This window comes from Mangifera indica, chromosome 1 (assembly GCF_011075055.1).
Source record: "Mangifera indica cultivar Alphonso chromosome 1, CATAS_Mindica_2.1, whole genome shotgun sequence".
Lineage (NCBI taxonomy): Eukaryota > Viridiplantae > Streptophyta > Magnoliopsida > Sapindales > Anacardiaceae > Mangifera > Mangifera indica.
Window position 1 is genome coordinate 4,349,994 of NC_058137.1, and position 16,195 is coordinate 4,366,188.

General features: G+C 30.5%; 3 protein-coding genes across 3 annotated transcripts; 1 reads left to right on the plus strand and 2 right to left on the minus strand.

Moving 5' to 3' along the window:
- Positions 1-593: 593 nt before the first annotated feature.
- Positions 594-2,168, minus strand: LOC123211233 (UPF0481 protein At3g47200). The gene has a single exon (XM_044629831.1). It carries the CDS (start codon positions 1,982-1,984, stop codon positions 641-643), a length of 1,344 nt encoding a protein of 447 aa, XP_044485766.1. The 5' UTR covers positions 1,985-2,168; the 3' UTR covers positions 594-640.
- Positions 2,169-5,582: 3,414 nt separating this feature from the next.
- LOC123192532 (dehydration-responsive element-binding protein 1B-like) lies at positions 5,583-6,351 on the plus strand. The gene has a single exon (XM_044605118.1). The coding sequence runs from the start codon at positions 5,626-5,628 to the stop codon at positions 6,229-6,231; it is 606 nt and encodes a 201-aa protein (XP_044461053.1). The 5' UTR covers positions 5,583-5,625; the 3' UTR covers positions 6,232-6,351.
- Positions 6,352-11,936: 5,585 nt separating this feature from the next.
- Positions 11,937-14,968, minus strand: LOC123214007. Its single transcript, XM_044633687.1, has 3 exons — positions 13,881-14,968; positions 13,211-13,406; positions 11,937-12,648 (listed from the first exon to the last, which is right to left on the minus strand). Exons 1-3 carry the CDS (start codon positions 14,709-14,711, stop codon positions 12,104-12,106), a joined length of 1,572 nt encoding a protein of 523 aa, XP_044489622.1. The 5' UTR covers positions 14,712-14,968; the 3' UTR covers positions 11,937-12,103.
- Between the last annotated feature and the right edge of the window lie 1,227 nt (positions 14,969-16,195).

Here is a 16,195-nt window from a genome sequence, read left to right on the forward strand (position 1 = left end):
GGATCAACTAATTTACATTTGCTTCGTAAATTTCTTTATACATATATTGTGCAGTCATATCGTAAGAAAGATATAGCAAACAATTATATACATATTCCAATAATCTTTTACTCTCTTTTTACAACTTATAATGTTGTACGGTAAGGATCAAGAGAACGAAAGCTGCCATTGCAGTATGAAAATATGTGATATAGATGGCCAAAAGTAGCTCTATCTACCACAGTTGTGTGATATAATTAGTACATAGAATGTTTGGTTTCAGTCCCCTGCACCTTTGAATGTTTGGTTATATGCCTTGTCTTTGAGTGGTGAAGTTGCCAATGCATACGTGATCTTCAAAGTTATTCATAAACCAAAATATAAAGATTTGAAATATGATAAATACATACAGCTGTCTTTGAGTGGTGAAGTTGCCAATACATACGTGGTCTTCAAGTTATTCATAAACCAAAATATAAAGATTTGAAATATGATAAATACATACAGCTGGATCAATTCTTTTATAGTTGCTTCGTAAATTTCTTTTTAATTACATTCAACATATAATATATATATATATATATATATGTTGTACAATCATATCGTAAGAAAGATAAAGCAAAACAATTTAAACACATTCCAATAATCTTTTACACTTTTTTTAGTGGTCATAATAAGGAATAACGGTGTACAAGGTTTGCAGTATAGTAAGGATCAAGAGAATGAGAGCAGCGAATGCCGATATAAATGACCATGGAGTATCAAAATATGTATACTTGAAGCTAGCCCATTGAACGTGCCAACTGTTGCGATAATACTCGTGCACATCGTTGAACATCTTCGACAAATAGCACGCATCGATATCAAATCCCACATCCTTCCCCAAATTGTTGATGAAACGAGCGACTTCCCCATCAGTGCCAAGATTATTCTCAATAATATTGTTGTCACATAAATACTCAACATCTTTAGCTGTGTTCACAAGGTAGTCCAACAGTGTAGCATAAGTTGTGATATGCTTGGAGCAACTTGAGTGACATTGCTCATATGCAACACAGTTTTGAAGAAAAGAGGTCATAAAATCTTCAATATTAATGGTGGGCATATCGATTACTCCTCGCCTGAATTTCACCACCAAGAAGCTTTCTGCCTTCACTGCTTTTAGCTTAATTCCAGCACGGCGAAGCTTCGAAATCGAATGGATAACATGTGTTGGTATATTAGCGTTTACAGGATGATCTCGAATTTCAGATGGAATCAAACTTTGGCGGACCAAGTCAAGTAAATGCATGCCCCTTAGGCTATGGTGCTTTGCAATATCTTTATCCGGCCTTTGTATGGTGTTATTGAAAAAGTGCAAAGCAAGCGTAGCTAAAGAGGGGCTAGGGTTTTCTCCGGGAAATTTTGATAAATCAAACAAACATTCAAGAATAAAGTAGGGAAGTTGATTCTCAAGGCGAAGAAAATCCCGATAAAAAAATGGTAAAATCCATGTCATGGTGACAAGCGGATCTTCAGGATCAGATTTTACAACTCCTAAAACTTTTCGAAACAATTCAATAATGAAAAGTCCATCAAGAACCATTAACTCAGCAAATTCATCGGAGTTAAGATGAATTGTTTCTGAATAACATTCTCTAGCTTTCATCTCCAGTGGTTTAACAGCCATGAGAAAATCTTCCAAACCTAGATCATTATTTTTAATTCTATTGAGAAAGGAGGCTAGATATTTCCATTTATGCTCTTCAATCATTTTAAGGTGAGGCTCACCTTGGTGGTACGGACCAATTGAGACAATATGAGGTTGATAGGACTTACCATTGATATCAATCAAGCTCTGTGGAACTTTGAAAATACAGCATGATCTTCTACCCGCTGAGTTGCTTAATAGGGTCGGCGTCTGCGAGAGTTTCTTGTGCATAGACGCTAAAAGATCCTTGTTTACTTCTCCAATATTTATAACATGAGCTTCTCCTTCTATGGTTGTGCTTCCCATCTCCGTCATGAAGATTTACAAAGCGTCTTTCTTTCCAGACACAGTTTTCTAAGTCAAGGGAAGCTTGATGAATTCCTGAAAGTGGTGTATTCCATTTGAATTATCCTATATCGATAATTTTATTGAAAAAGGGCAAAAAAATAAAGGTATATTTTCATCAGGGGCAAAGAAATGAATTCATGAATTTAGAATTTATCTTTGAGAAGTAAAGTCCCTACACTGCATAATCTTTACGGTGAAAATTCTTCCACCGACGAGTGTTCAAGACCATTGGACACTCAACCAACTAATAAAGGAGTGTGAAAAAAGAAATCAATATTTAATTGATTAAGAAATAAACATATTTCAATTTTTTTTTTTTATATTTCGAAACACTTGAAGCATTTTATACTAATTTTATATACGTTTCGAGACATTTTAAAAAAAAAAACTTTTTAGAAACGTAAAAACACACCTATTTTACGAATGACTTTAATGAGAAGTAAAACAGTGGTTTGGGAAGTGAGAGATGTCAAGGAATTTAATTTGTGTGGATTTTAATCGAATTGTAATTGAGCTTAAGTACAGGAAGGGTGTTTGGGTGATGAAGGAAAACATTTCTATACTTAGGGGCGTTTGGTTTGGTAATGTTTGATTAATAAAATAGAAAGATTACCTTGAAGATAGATTACTTAGAAGATTACTGGGTATAAATGATTACTATGTTTGATAAAATTTGATAGGTATAAATAATTATTGTGTTTGGTTAAAGGTAATAAAAGATTACTAGTAAATTATTTTATTTAAATGCCCTTGAATATAATTATTTTTAAATATTTTGTATATTCTTTGTCATATTAATTAAAAATAAATTTATTTTTATCTCAAAAAATTAATAAATAATAATTTTTCTATAATAAACTCAAGATTACCCCAGTAATCTTTAAATACCTAAGGTGAAGGTGGTAATTAGATTACCACCTATATTACCTGCCACGTCAACATTGGTAATAGAAGATTACTGTAATCTTTTATTACTGACAAACCAAACAAGAGAATAAAAGATAGATTACCAAGATAATTTATCTTACCGTCAACCAAACACACCCTTAGTGTAAAAGCCTTTCTGGCACCAGTTTTGTCTTTCAATTAATTTAGTTTTTGAGCCAGTTCGAGCTTTGGGCTTGAAAAGTTTATATCCAAGCCCGAGCCCGAAATAATTTTGGATAGAATTTTTACCCAAATCCCAATCGAACTCAAAATTTATTCAAATCTAACTAATTTTCATTTCTTGCTGAGCAATTACGTTTGGGGCCTGTCCAGCCCATTTGAGAGCCCTATCTATGGCAGAATTACCTAACAAAAGTGGAGCCTTTCTTTCAGCATTCAATCATTTTAAACCACGAAAATAACACGTTGGAAAACAGACAAAATCAGGTGATAGGCCTAAATTCTCTTACGCGCATAATTAAATACCATTTTAAACCAATATTCTTGAAACCACACCTGACATTGACCTGTTAAAAGAGAACTATTACGTCCAATAAATGATCAGATTAATTGATTGGCAGTTAAATTGATTAATTAATTAAAAATAATATTTTTAAAAAATTATATAATTTATTATTAAATATATAAATTAATTTATTAAATATTAAAATAAATTTAATTGAATAGTGTATATATATTCAAATTTGATAAATAAGATCTTTGGTTTAAGTTTTTATAATAAATTTTTAACAAAAAATAATTTTTTATGCTTATATAATTACAAAATCTGAGTTAAATCCAATTTTGTATTCAATTTAATTAGACAATTCGAATTACTATTCAATCTAATTTGGTTTAAAAAATAATTACAAAATTATTTTTTAAATGAATTTAAATTGATTTGATTGATAATAATGATTTAACTGAGCGAATGAATCCATGCCAATTTTTAAACCCACGCTTTAAACAAAATAAACGACTAAAAACTTGAGCCGGTGCCGAGAACCGCCCTGTCGTTTCTTTTCTTTTCAGATTGGACTGGTCGTTGACTGTGTACGACTAATTACCGTCAATTAATTCTCATTCAATTAATGACTGCTTTCTTAGACAACTTTTGAAATTTATTTCTGATTGGATTATTTTATATTTCTTACGTTTGAAAAAAGTTAATTTGTTTTTTGCTTTCTTTAGATTAAAAAATTGTCAATTTTGATTCAAATTTGAACTTTTCCCCGTAAATTATATAAACAATTTTCATTGACAAATGATTTTCGGATGCGACAATTAAGTTTCAAAAAACCCTTCCATGAAATTTACATTTTAAGATTACCACTTTATATTTCTTATGTTTGGAAATAATTAATTATTTTTAAAATTAAATTCAAATATATATATATATATATATATATATATATATATATATATATATATATATAACGAGAAACCTAATTCGAGTCAAACGGTAGATCAAAGTCAATCACACTAAACAGAATAAATCTTGGGTTCAATAACTAATCTCGTAATCACTGAATCAGATAAGTTAAAAGTTTGATTTTAATTTGTTTTCAGAGGAGACTTGAATTCACATTCTTTTATACATAGGCACTTCTTTTTTACTACTCAAGCTACCCCTCGAGGGTAAATCATGTGTATTTTGAGCACTATGTAAAAATTAAACAAAATTTAAGTAATACGATGATGTTCTATGACAAGTAATTGTGATGTAGTGAAAAAAATAATAAAATTATATGTACATTTTTTATACATAATTTAAATATCTAAATAATATATCATTATGTAATTTAATAATTTTGAATTTAAGATAAAGTAATACTCATTCACATGATGATATATTATTTATATATCTAAATTATATATTAAAAATATATACACATAGCAAACAGTTACTTGCTGAGTATTCAATTCAAACTCAGAAAGATTTGAATATCAATACCAATGATCAAATAATTTCAAATTTTTATAAGATTTTTTTTGTGTTTATCAAATAATGTTTCATACCTACTCTCACCTTTATTACTTTCATAATAGACAGCTATTGAATACTTCAACTTTTACATAAATGAAATATCATCCATATAGACGGAGTTTCATTTATTTTCCTTTTCAAAATTATAGGTCAAGTCTAAAAGAAAAATTAGGATTCAAATGAGATTTTTCCTTTTCAAAAATCTGTATATAATGAAAAAGACGGGAGGAGAGGTGAAGATCTCGATTATTATTCTTGTACAATATAAAAAGTTAGTGAGAATATTATGAAGATAATTATTTTATTATTAATTTAAAATTATTTAATTATATAATAATATATTATTTATATATTAAAAAATATGTAGACATAAATTGATATCAAACGTAGAAGATGATGTTACTCTTAAAAATGTATATACATTTTAAATTCTATCACCTTTCGAGTCTAAAGCCTCCAACCAAAGTGCTGCTGGTGATGAGTTTACATTACTATGTGAACTGATAACACACGTGACTGTAAGAGAAAAACTCCACGTGTAAGACGTGCCAATAGTCGTAAAAAATAAAACACGTTTTTCATATGTTGAAAAATCAATAACATTCCTCACCAGAATAAATTGTTCCACTCATCGCTTTCGTCTCCGCTCTTTGTTAAGAAACAAAACACAAAAAGCTCTATAACTGTCACGTTAATGGAGAACGCAGGACACTGCTCGTCATCTTCAACCCTCACAAGCACCAATACAGAGTCCTCTCAAACCACCGCCAAGAAGCGAAAGGCCGGGCGAAAGAAGTTTCGGGAGACACGTCATCCCATTTACAGGGGGGTTCGACGAAGAAATGGCAAGTGGGTGTGCGAGCTTCGAGAGCCAAACAAGAAGACTCGTATATGGCTGGGGACTTTCTCACGCCCTGAGATGGCGGCAAGGGCTTATGATGCGGCAGTTTTGGCTCTTCGAGGAGAGTCTGCTTCATTAAACTTTCCGGAGACTGCAAGTTCATTGCCACGTGCAAGGTCAGATAACATTCGGGATATTCAATATGCTGCAATGGAGGCTTCAGGGGGATTTGGTAAGGAAAAATATTGTTCTTCATCGTCGTTGTCGTCGTCGTGCATGGTGGAGAATTCTGAGGTTAATGTTGATGAAGTGTTTTTGGATGAAGAAGAGGTGTTTAATATGCCTGGAATACTTGATGGCTTGGCTGAAGCTTTGATTCTTACACCACCAGCTCTGAAGAAAGGGTTCAAATGGGATGATGTGGAGGACACGGTGGATTTAACTTTGTGGAGTGATTAATTTAGAATGATTGATAATTGAGTATTATTTATCTTTAATTTAAAATGAGATATGTATTCTTCGTACTAAAAACAACGTGTAAACATAGTTTAATGGAATGTTTTTTAACATTGACTTCAACCCCTAATTTGACATGAAACAGTGTCATGTCCTGGTCTATAGCGTCGAATTTGGTTTTCACTTTAGTTCTATAGCTAGTTCATCTTCAAAGTTAGTGGTCAAAAATATTAATCACTGGTGTCGCTCTTTGTTGACTGTCTCGTTCGAGTTATTTTCTAACCTAACAAAAGTGATATCTGCTTTCTATGTAACAATTTTCAATGAGGACTACCGACTTGCTAACAGGTTATCGTGATAGAAAAATTAGAGCGAAATTGAAAAAAAAAAGTGACTGAATTTTTTCATTAAGTAACATCCAAGTTGGCAATCGGTGTCAACACAAATTACAGGTATTGATTAAATTACAAAGAAAACACAATTTGTAAAATACTGACCAATAGATTGAACAGCATACACCGAAGGCGCAGAGTAGGTTAAATGGAAAAAGGGAAGAAAGTTGAGTAAAGAAGAAGAGGAATTGTGGAAGACTCTTTGATAGCGTAACCAACTTTAATTGAAATGGTAAGTTTTACTATGAAACTCACTGTTTGGACACTTTCCTTAATATCTCCCCTTAAGCTAAACTGCTAATTCTGAATACTTTTTGTCATATCTCCCTTTAAGCAAAGCTGAGATTCTCCTTTGAAGCAGCTATTATGCTCTTCATAAAATACACACACACACACATATATATATATATGCAGCTACTGAGCTTAGTTCTTGTTTAGCTAACAAGAACAAACAGGCTCACAAAACAAGCAACCATGGTGTTGTATAATCAACTTTGAGCAGGAACTACTATCAATAATCAATCAGCTATTGAGTAACTGAGGCCTAATACTTGCCATTTAGTAATTAAATTCTAAGAAGCTGGTTGATTTAGAAAAGCTTTAAGAGAGAAATTTTAAATGAGACTTGAAAGCTTCAAACTTGTTTTTCAAAATGTCAGCTTTTTAGAATTCAATGGGAGCATATTGAATTATAAGTTGTTTTGCAACAACTTGATCTCTAACATAGTGAGCATCAATTTTAATCTGTTTAGTTCTTGCATGAAAAACATGATTTGAGGTAAGACATTGGCACTATGATTATCACACCAAATATTTGGAGGGGAAGAAAACTCTCAAGACTAATCTTAGAGTAAAAACTTTTTAACCAAGGCACTTTGGTGACTATGTTTGTGAAAGCCCTATACTCAGTTTTTGCAGAGGACAAGACTTCGACCTCTTATTTTCTTAAGAAGCTTTTTAACCAAGGCATTTTGGTGACTATGTTTTCAAAAGCCCTATACTCAGTTTTTGTAGAGGACAAGACTACGACTTTTTATTTTCTTAAGAAACCATTGAATGATATTGAAGCCAAGATATAAACAATATTCTATTGTAGACCTTCTGCCTTGAATATTACTAGCCCAATTTACATCAGCATAACATTCTAGCTTTATAAGTAAGGCTACTTTGAAAAATAATCCATGAGACAAAGTGGCTTTGATATATCTCAATATTTTCTTATATGCTTACCACTGCAATGGAGTTGATTTATGGAGAAATTTATTTAGTTTATTGACTGAGAAAGTCATGTCTGATAAGGTTAAGGTCAAATAAAGTAGAGCATCAAGCACACTTCTAGAAAGACAAGGCTGCTCAGAAATTCACTATTGCCAAGGAAGTGCTTAGTACACGTGGTCAAAGGAGCTGAACAAGGTTTAGCATCACTCATTTTTCTTTTGGTCCTTAGCATGAAAAATATGAAGCCAGCTGCAACTTTTGTGACTTCAAAGTTTGTTGAATCCTTTGCTTCTTCTTTTATGTTCAAAGTTCTTGCAAACTTGTTTGTAAGCTTAACAGACTTGTAGACAACTACACGCTTATTATAAAGCTTAAACAAAGGATTCATTTTTCTTTTGGTCCTCCAATTCTCCAATGAGAAAGGACTTATTAATATATATTTGCTTAATGTTCGGTCCATAGAAAATCAGACTAAGAATAAATCTTATAGTAGTAACCTTAACAATGAGGCTAAAGACTTCAAAATAGTCCATTCTATAGGTTTGTTGAGAATCCTTAGCAACTAATCCAGTCTTGTACTTTTGAACTAACCCATCATGATTATGTGCCACCCTAGAAATCCAATTGTAACATACCATATTCATATTTGGAGTCTAGGGTAATAAGGACCACTTTCTTTTTTTTTTTTTTTTTTTTTGCTAAAATAGCATTATACTCTGCCTACATTGTACTTTTCAGTTAGGATTAGAGAAAGTCTCAATTGTAATTGTAGGTTTTACCTTTATAATAGGTGTGTAGTTGTCTAAGAGAGTAGAATGGTTTGATGTTATTTAATCTAGTAATGATGGGATACCTATTTTGTGAAGATAAAGATGATGCAACAGGTAATTATAAGAGAGATGGTATTTAGTGTTTTACTAATATAGGTTAAAATTTGGAAGAAAAAAAGGGATTTAAGGTTAAAGATTCTATTAAAGGTGACTGTGAAATCTATAAAGATCAACAACTAGTTCAATAGTAAAAGAGAGAGATTGAGAGGATGCAATTTAAAAACATTGTTCAGTAAGATTAAGAGGTTTAGGTAAGGGTGAATCAATATATGTTGATAAGGGTAGAAAAGAACAAACCATGTTTTCACGAGAGGTAAAGTTAAGATGAAGAGTGATAAAACATTTTGTCAATGAGAGAGGGGACAAGAGAAGAGCTTTGATGACTTGAGTTGTGTGCATAAATATGCTAGTTAAAAATAAAAATGAACAATAAATTATAAAATGATAGTTGTGTACAGGGTGAAGATACTTTGAAAGTCATATATTTATTAAATGTTTAGCATTCATTTGTTCCTAATGGTTGTTTTGCATATAAAAGATAAGATGTAGGGTTGTGAGAGGAGCATCTGTCAGTTGGAGGATTACATGATGAGGGTTTTGGGATTATTTATGTTACATTTTACATCATGCATTATGACTTTATGTATTCATGCACATTTAGTATGTTTTTGGATTTTGAGATTTGTTTGATATCATGTGTTTAGAGACCTTTTGCACATGTTTTAATAAAGTATTTATTTATTGCTCTTTTTTATGTTTATTTTGCTTTTCATTAAAGTTTGAGTTTTTATGATTTAAGTTAAATAAGTTAACATGACAATTCAAATGTGTATTCTCTTTAGAGTGTATTCATCTATATAGAGATGTTATATTCGTTAACCAACCTAACCAACCCATTTAGTTTATTCGCTAAAGCAAAGGTGAAAATGGGGTACACGAGATCTTAGTCCACTTAAAAATCCACTAAGATTTCCTAAGTATAATAATAAGGGTTATTAACTTGAGTAAAATAGTAGAAATAATCATTTAATAAAAGACTATATTAAATAAATAAATATATAAAATATGACTAAAGGTTAAATATAACAACTTGACCATAGAAATAGGGTTTTTGCCCCACCCTATATAGAAATGGGATTTCTCAACATAAGTGAGGACAAATACAAAAATAAATTCTAAAGGTAGAGGCGAGAATATATATATATATATATATATATCATACTCTTTTCGTGTTGTACCTATTTCTAAAATATATAATTTATGAAAATATTTATTACACTTTTGTTATTTAGCACGATGTCATTACTATGAATAATTAAGTTAAAAGGACAAGGAGAGGCGGGGCAAGAGAGGGAATGAGGAGAAAGTTATTCTTTACAAGTTAGAGATCTTGATAATTCATGTGTCATTCATTCATATAAAAAAGTGATGAATTTTTAAATTCTACTTGGGCCACAAAAATTGGGACAATTATTTTTTGGTAAGACTTAACTTAGTCAAATGTACAGAAGTGACACTAAAGAAGCAATTAATAATGCAATCAGTGACTAACTATGTCACAAATACATTGATTGACCCCAAATACAAGTAGAAGTCTTTTAACTCATAAGCAAGAAGAAAAAAGAGACTTGACACTTTTAACTGTTCTCTATAATCTCTTCAACATGTCATTTTAATCTTTCAATATCATGAAATCACTTCCATCTTTATTCTCTATCATCACAAGATTGCACCATTATCTTCTATTTTAACAAGATGATGTCATCAACTACTACCACCTGGAGGTCTAGATTCATTGAATTAGGTTTTAAATATATTCAACCATGTAATTACACATTCAACTCTACCTCATATCCCACAAATTCAAGTTTACATAGAGGTTTAGGAACAATAATTTGTATTCACTATGACTCTATCGAATTCTTATCAAATTATCAATAATATAACGGTGAATATAAATTTTTAAATAATAGATCAAACTATAAAAAAAAATAAAGTCACTTCTTTCATTTTTTTTTAAAACTGAATTGCACATCACAATTTAGTGTATTTTTTATTAGTATGATTTCACATATCAATAAAAACCTTGAAGGGGATTTTTGATATTGGATTCAATTACCCTTCCTTTTTCATAATTGAAAGTTATTATTTATCGTTTTCTTCCTTTTTAAGTAGTTAAGATATTTCTAGTTGTGAGAAACCTGTAAAACCAAAAGACTTGCTCTGTTTTTTTTTTTTTTTTTTTTTTTCTTTAAGAACAAACTTGCTATGTAATACATTGCATTCCAACAAACTAAAATGACCAGAAAGATACAAGCGGAATCATACGTAGGCCATGGAGGGCTATGCTAATATTTATTGATTAATCAATTTTGTTTGGTTTGCATCTGTAGGCCTATAGAGGAAGGACTGGACCTGGCTTGAACCTTGTACTTTATTACCAAAGAGTTAGTTCAGCTGTATTTTCTGGCAGAGTGAAACGTTTTGGACGTGAACAGTAATGCCAAATTTTGACTGTTTTATTAGGTAGTATTATTAATGGATGAATAGATATATATTGTAAGTTTCCTCTCTCTGGTTGAATCCTTCACGTTAGATTAAACTGTCTCATCTGTTATTAATAGATAATGCAAAATGGTAGATGCATTGTCCCATCACTGCCCATTCTCAAATTCTAATTAATAAGCATGGATGACAAAGTATCTGAGGTTGATACTCACCCTCCTGAACAGGGTTCACATAATTTGATTTAAACAGTAAAATTAGATTATATCATTTAAAAATAATAATTTAATTTATTTTAATTTATAAAATAGTTTAATTTGAATTGGTAAATTTTTAAAAAATATTTTTCAATTTCAATTGCGGTTTAGCGATTTTTAAATTGCATAAAATCTTAGACAATATTTTTTTAAAATACATATATAAGACTATATTTGATAAAATTTTTCATAAATAATTAGATGTATAATTTATTTTTTTATATTTATTTTATCATTTTATTTTAGATGTATACTATATGTGTGCATTTATATATATATATATATATATAATATTTATTTTAATATATTCAAACTGTAATTTAAATTAGAGAAAACTATATTTTTCTAGTATAATTTAATTTGAAATCTAAAATGTTTTAAAAAAATTTTAAACACCCCCTACCCTGTAAATGCTGTGAAAGAAAGAATTAATAGCAATTAAATCATTGTCTACTTTGTCTAATTATATTTTGTAAATGGATAGAGGCTTGAGAAAGGAACAAAAGTGGAAAACATAAATAATATATTAATTAAGGGCCAGGATTAATTGTACATCTCATATACATAATAATTAAAATAATGCTAATTAACAGCTAAATTAATCAATTAACCACAAACTTCTTGCCTCCTTGTGTCTTTTTTCTGGTTACCCTACTAGCTAATTAACCAAAATTCATTTGAAGAGACTTGTCATCTTCAAATTTTCCCCATTGAATCCCAGCTGAACACCCACTTCCTCAGACAATTCCTCCATCAATAATCCAAAGATGGCAAATTCAATCTCTAATGCTGTTTCTCCCACCTGCTCCTTAAATTTATTCCACCCTTCAACTTCTCTTCTAAGGTCTTGCTCCACCATCATGTCAATGGTGTTCGATTCAACTTCTTTCCATGACTCCAACCTTCGACAGACCCTTTTTGCTATTACATCTCTGTTGACACAACAGTTATGGTCCAGTTCTTCCTCTGCAATTAAATCCGTCACCAGTCTCTTCATGTCTTCAGGAATTTGACGTGCATTGTTGAAGCTGAGTTCTGTTAATACTTGCTTAACAAATCCACCGACATTTTCGCATTCCTCTGCTTCATCAGTCTCATAGATATTATAGTCATTTTCATCCTCATCTTGTTCCAACATTCTTTTCTCAAGTTCAATAGGATCCAACTCTGCCAGTTTTTCAAACCTACGAAGCTTATGCAATAGTTGCTGTTTCGTTCCTGTAAATATAACAAAACAGAAGAAGAAAATAATTTAGTATAAGAATGAAATGCCATTAATTAATTGCAGCTCTCTAAAGTACATATAAACACTTTTACATGCAACTCAGACCGTCTCACATTAAAGCACCATAAATATCAATGAGGAATTTGAAGGAAAGTAGACATCACCATAAATATCAAGTACCTGATGAAATTATTCATCAGTTACTCAAAAAGAACAATACCCTAATGGAGATTTTACAGACATACAGGGTAACATTTCAGTTCTTTTGCCCTTTTAAATCCAGCAGACTAGAAAAGAAATCAGTTCAAAACCCAGCCAAAAGATTACTTTACCATTAAAAAAAATTAAAATTTTACTAAGGTTAATGGTTGGACAGTCCATAAAAATGAAAGGTACTGTCTAGCAGAGCTGTAACAGAGAGACCCCCCAACTTCAAAGTTAGTGGGTCATATAAAAAATAGTTATTGATGAACACTGTTACTTTTCATATCAAGAAGTTATATCGAGCATATTGATAAAGACACTACAACTAACAATTGAAGAAATGTAACATACTTTGTACAAGAGCATAGCTGCATTCCAGATCGAAATGGTCATCTTCTTCATCTTCATTTCCTTCGTCGTCCTCAAATGGAGGATCCAATACAGATACAGGACTGCATTGTTCCTTTTCTTCTTCTTCCTCCTCCTGTTCTGCTCCTACTTGGAATTTCTTTAACGCCTCAATCTCCTGATGATTATTCTCTTTGTCCTATTAAACATTTAATACTTTGATTAAGGCATTACTCCAATTATGGGATATAATTATAGTCATAAATCCACAAAAAACCATGATTAAAACATTGTTATAAATGGGTTCATTAAAAATTTGATCAATTATTATTGAATTACTTAGGAATGAATCTCATACTTTGTTGGATTGTTGACTTTTCTCCTAATTATCAAAAAAACTACAATTAAATTTAGCGATTTACTCTTGAAAGAAATCAACAAGAAAAAACAAAATCGTTTTGTCTTTATTTAGAAAATAAAGAGTAGGGCATATTTGTCATTTAATAAAGACATTCCGGGCAAATTTGCAGAAAGTGACCGTATTGCCGACAATTCAAACATGGCGAACTCGGTCGGCTTACTCACGAGTTCACTCGTTAACAATAAATATTTAACAACAGTTATCAATTAATAATATGAATACAATGATTAAAGAAGATATAAAAAGACAAACCTCTGTTGTGTGGTTGCGGCGACAAGGGGATGTTGCCGGCGACGTGAACTCCGGTGTACGGCGACCGGGAGAAGGACTTCTTTGAAGCACAAAGCGAAAAGGGCTTTCGCAAGAAGCAAAATCTATGTTTTCTTTATCGTTGCAAATAAATTCTATCTCTTTTTCAAAATCATCAGACAGCTGATCGCTACTACATGAGGTCTCTAAATCCAAATCTACAGACTTGTTGTCTTCATTGCTTTCAGACGAAACCGCACTGCTGGCCCTCCCATTTGTTCTTATCTCAAAAGCACTTTTCTCCTCCACACGCAAAATGTGTTTTCTAATTTGTTCATTCTTCGAATCCCACTTCAGAATATCCCTCACTGAGAGCTTATCACCATCGCAAGAGCTTTCAGGCTTTCTGCTTCGATTTCTAAGCGTGAGTTTTCTCTTTATGGACCCGAATAAACCAGCGCTATTGCTTTTGTTTTGAGTTTTTTGTTTTTGAATCCTAAGAGCCGCTTCAAGAAGCATAGCAGCGGTTCTCGCTGGGATATGAAGAAAGATTTTATTAGGACTTCTACAGGGGCTTTTCGCCGGCGATGGAAATTCAAAGAGGGGAGATTTCCTGGGGTCTGGTGAGTCATGAAAGGAGAAAAAGCAAGCATTTTTGCAAAAAATTGAAGGAAAGTTCGATGTTTGTGAGATGGGTTTACGTTTTTTGAGCTGCAATTGAGTATTTGAAAATCGTCCTTTGAGTTGGCAACGCCTGTCAGCAATGTAGTTCTTGAGCTGAAACGGTTCTTGATCTTCTTGCAGTAGCTCGTGTAAGTGTTTCTGTGCCATCATCACAAGAAATACAACAAATAAAACAAAGCTTCAAACACTTTTTATATTTTTATCAAGTAGATAAAAATTTCAGCGCCATTAAAGAGGACGACGTTGAAGAGGTTTCAACTTTAAGGTAGAGTTAATTGCTAAAAGAGAATAACAAATTTAAAGGTGAAGTAGATGGGTAGAGAGATTACAGCAAAATTGAAAGGAAGGAATGAGGAGACTTCCTGATTCAAATCTGGGTTAGCAAATCGAGGTAAAGTGGTGATCACTGATGAACATATATGTATATATAATCTCTACAATAACAATAAACAAGGCTACGAATTAAAAAAGACTCCGCTGCCACGTGTACATTGTACTGTTTACACTAAGCTGAACTTCTGTTACAAAATTATTATACGCTTCTGGGTCGAGGGTATAGTTACTCCAGTAGATTTTATATATATAATTTTATATATATTATAAAATTAAGAGCTGTATAATATATATATAATTTTATATATAAATAATAATATATTATTAAATAATTAAATAATTTTAAATTAAAAATAAAATAATTTTTAATTATATAATCATATAATTTATCTGACAAGGTGAATGCAAAGAAGGGCGGTTCAAATATTATCATCCACACCTTTATTATTAAGCATAGTTTTAAAAATCAAATCAAATCAAATTAGTCAATTTAACTAACCACCTGACAGTTGAAATGATTTTTATTTATTAAAAATCGTTTTCAAAGTCAATTATTTAATTAAATATAAAAAATTAATTATTTTTAATTTATTATTGAAATTTAATTTAATATTTTATTTATACATTTTAAATAAATATAATGTTAAACTTAATTTATTTTTATAAATAAATTGTTTATATTATATATTTAATAATTAATTATATAAATTCATTTTAATATTATGGGTAAACAACTAATCCATCAATCCAATTCCCAAAAAAAAATTGAAGTAATACCTACTGATTTTCTTCTGTCAAACTTTTAAATATTTTTAATTAAAGTATAAATTTTAAAATTTATCAGGAAATATTAAAAATTTCAAAATCATTTAATCTATAAGGATATCTAATGATGATATACCATTAACTTTAACATAAAAGAATAAATTTAAATATCTTTTGATTTTTTATATTATTAAATAAATTTTTAATTTAATAATTATAAAATACAAAAAAAAATAATTTAGAAATTAAAGAATACTAAAATTTTTTAATAAATTAAAAAAATTAAATCGATTTTTCTTTTTCAAAATTTTTATTTTTTCTATTTGAGTAAAATTTTTGCTAATTTAAAAAAATCAATTTACATTTATAAAAATACTTTTTTTGGTACAAAAATTTAAATCTAATTATAATTAACTGTTTAACTGATTACTTTATCTTTTTATTAGAAAATTTAAAACGTTTGTACTATAATCAATAATAATTTTGTAATAAAATTAAACGAGACAGTGACGACGATTGGCGAGAACTGCGCTGCT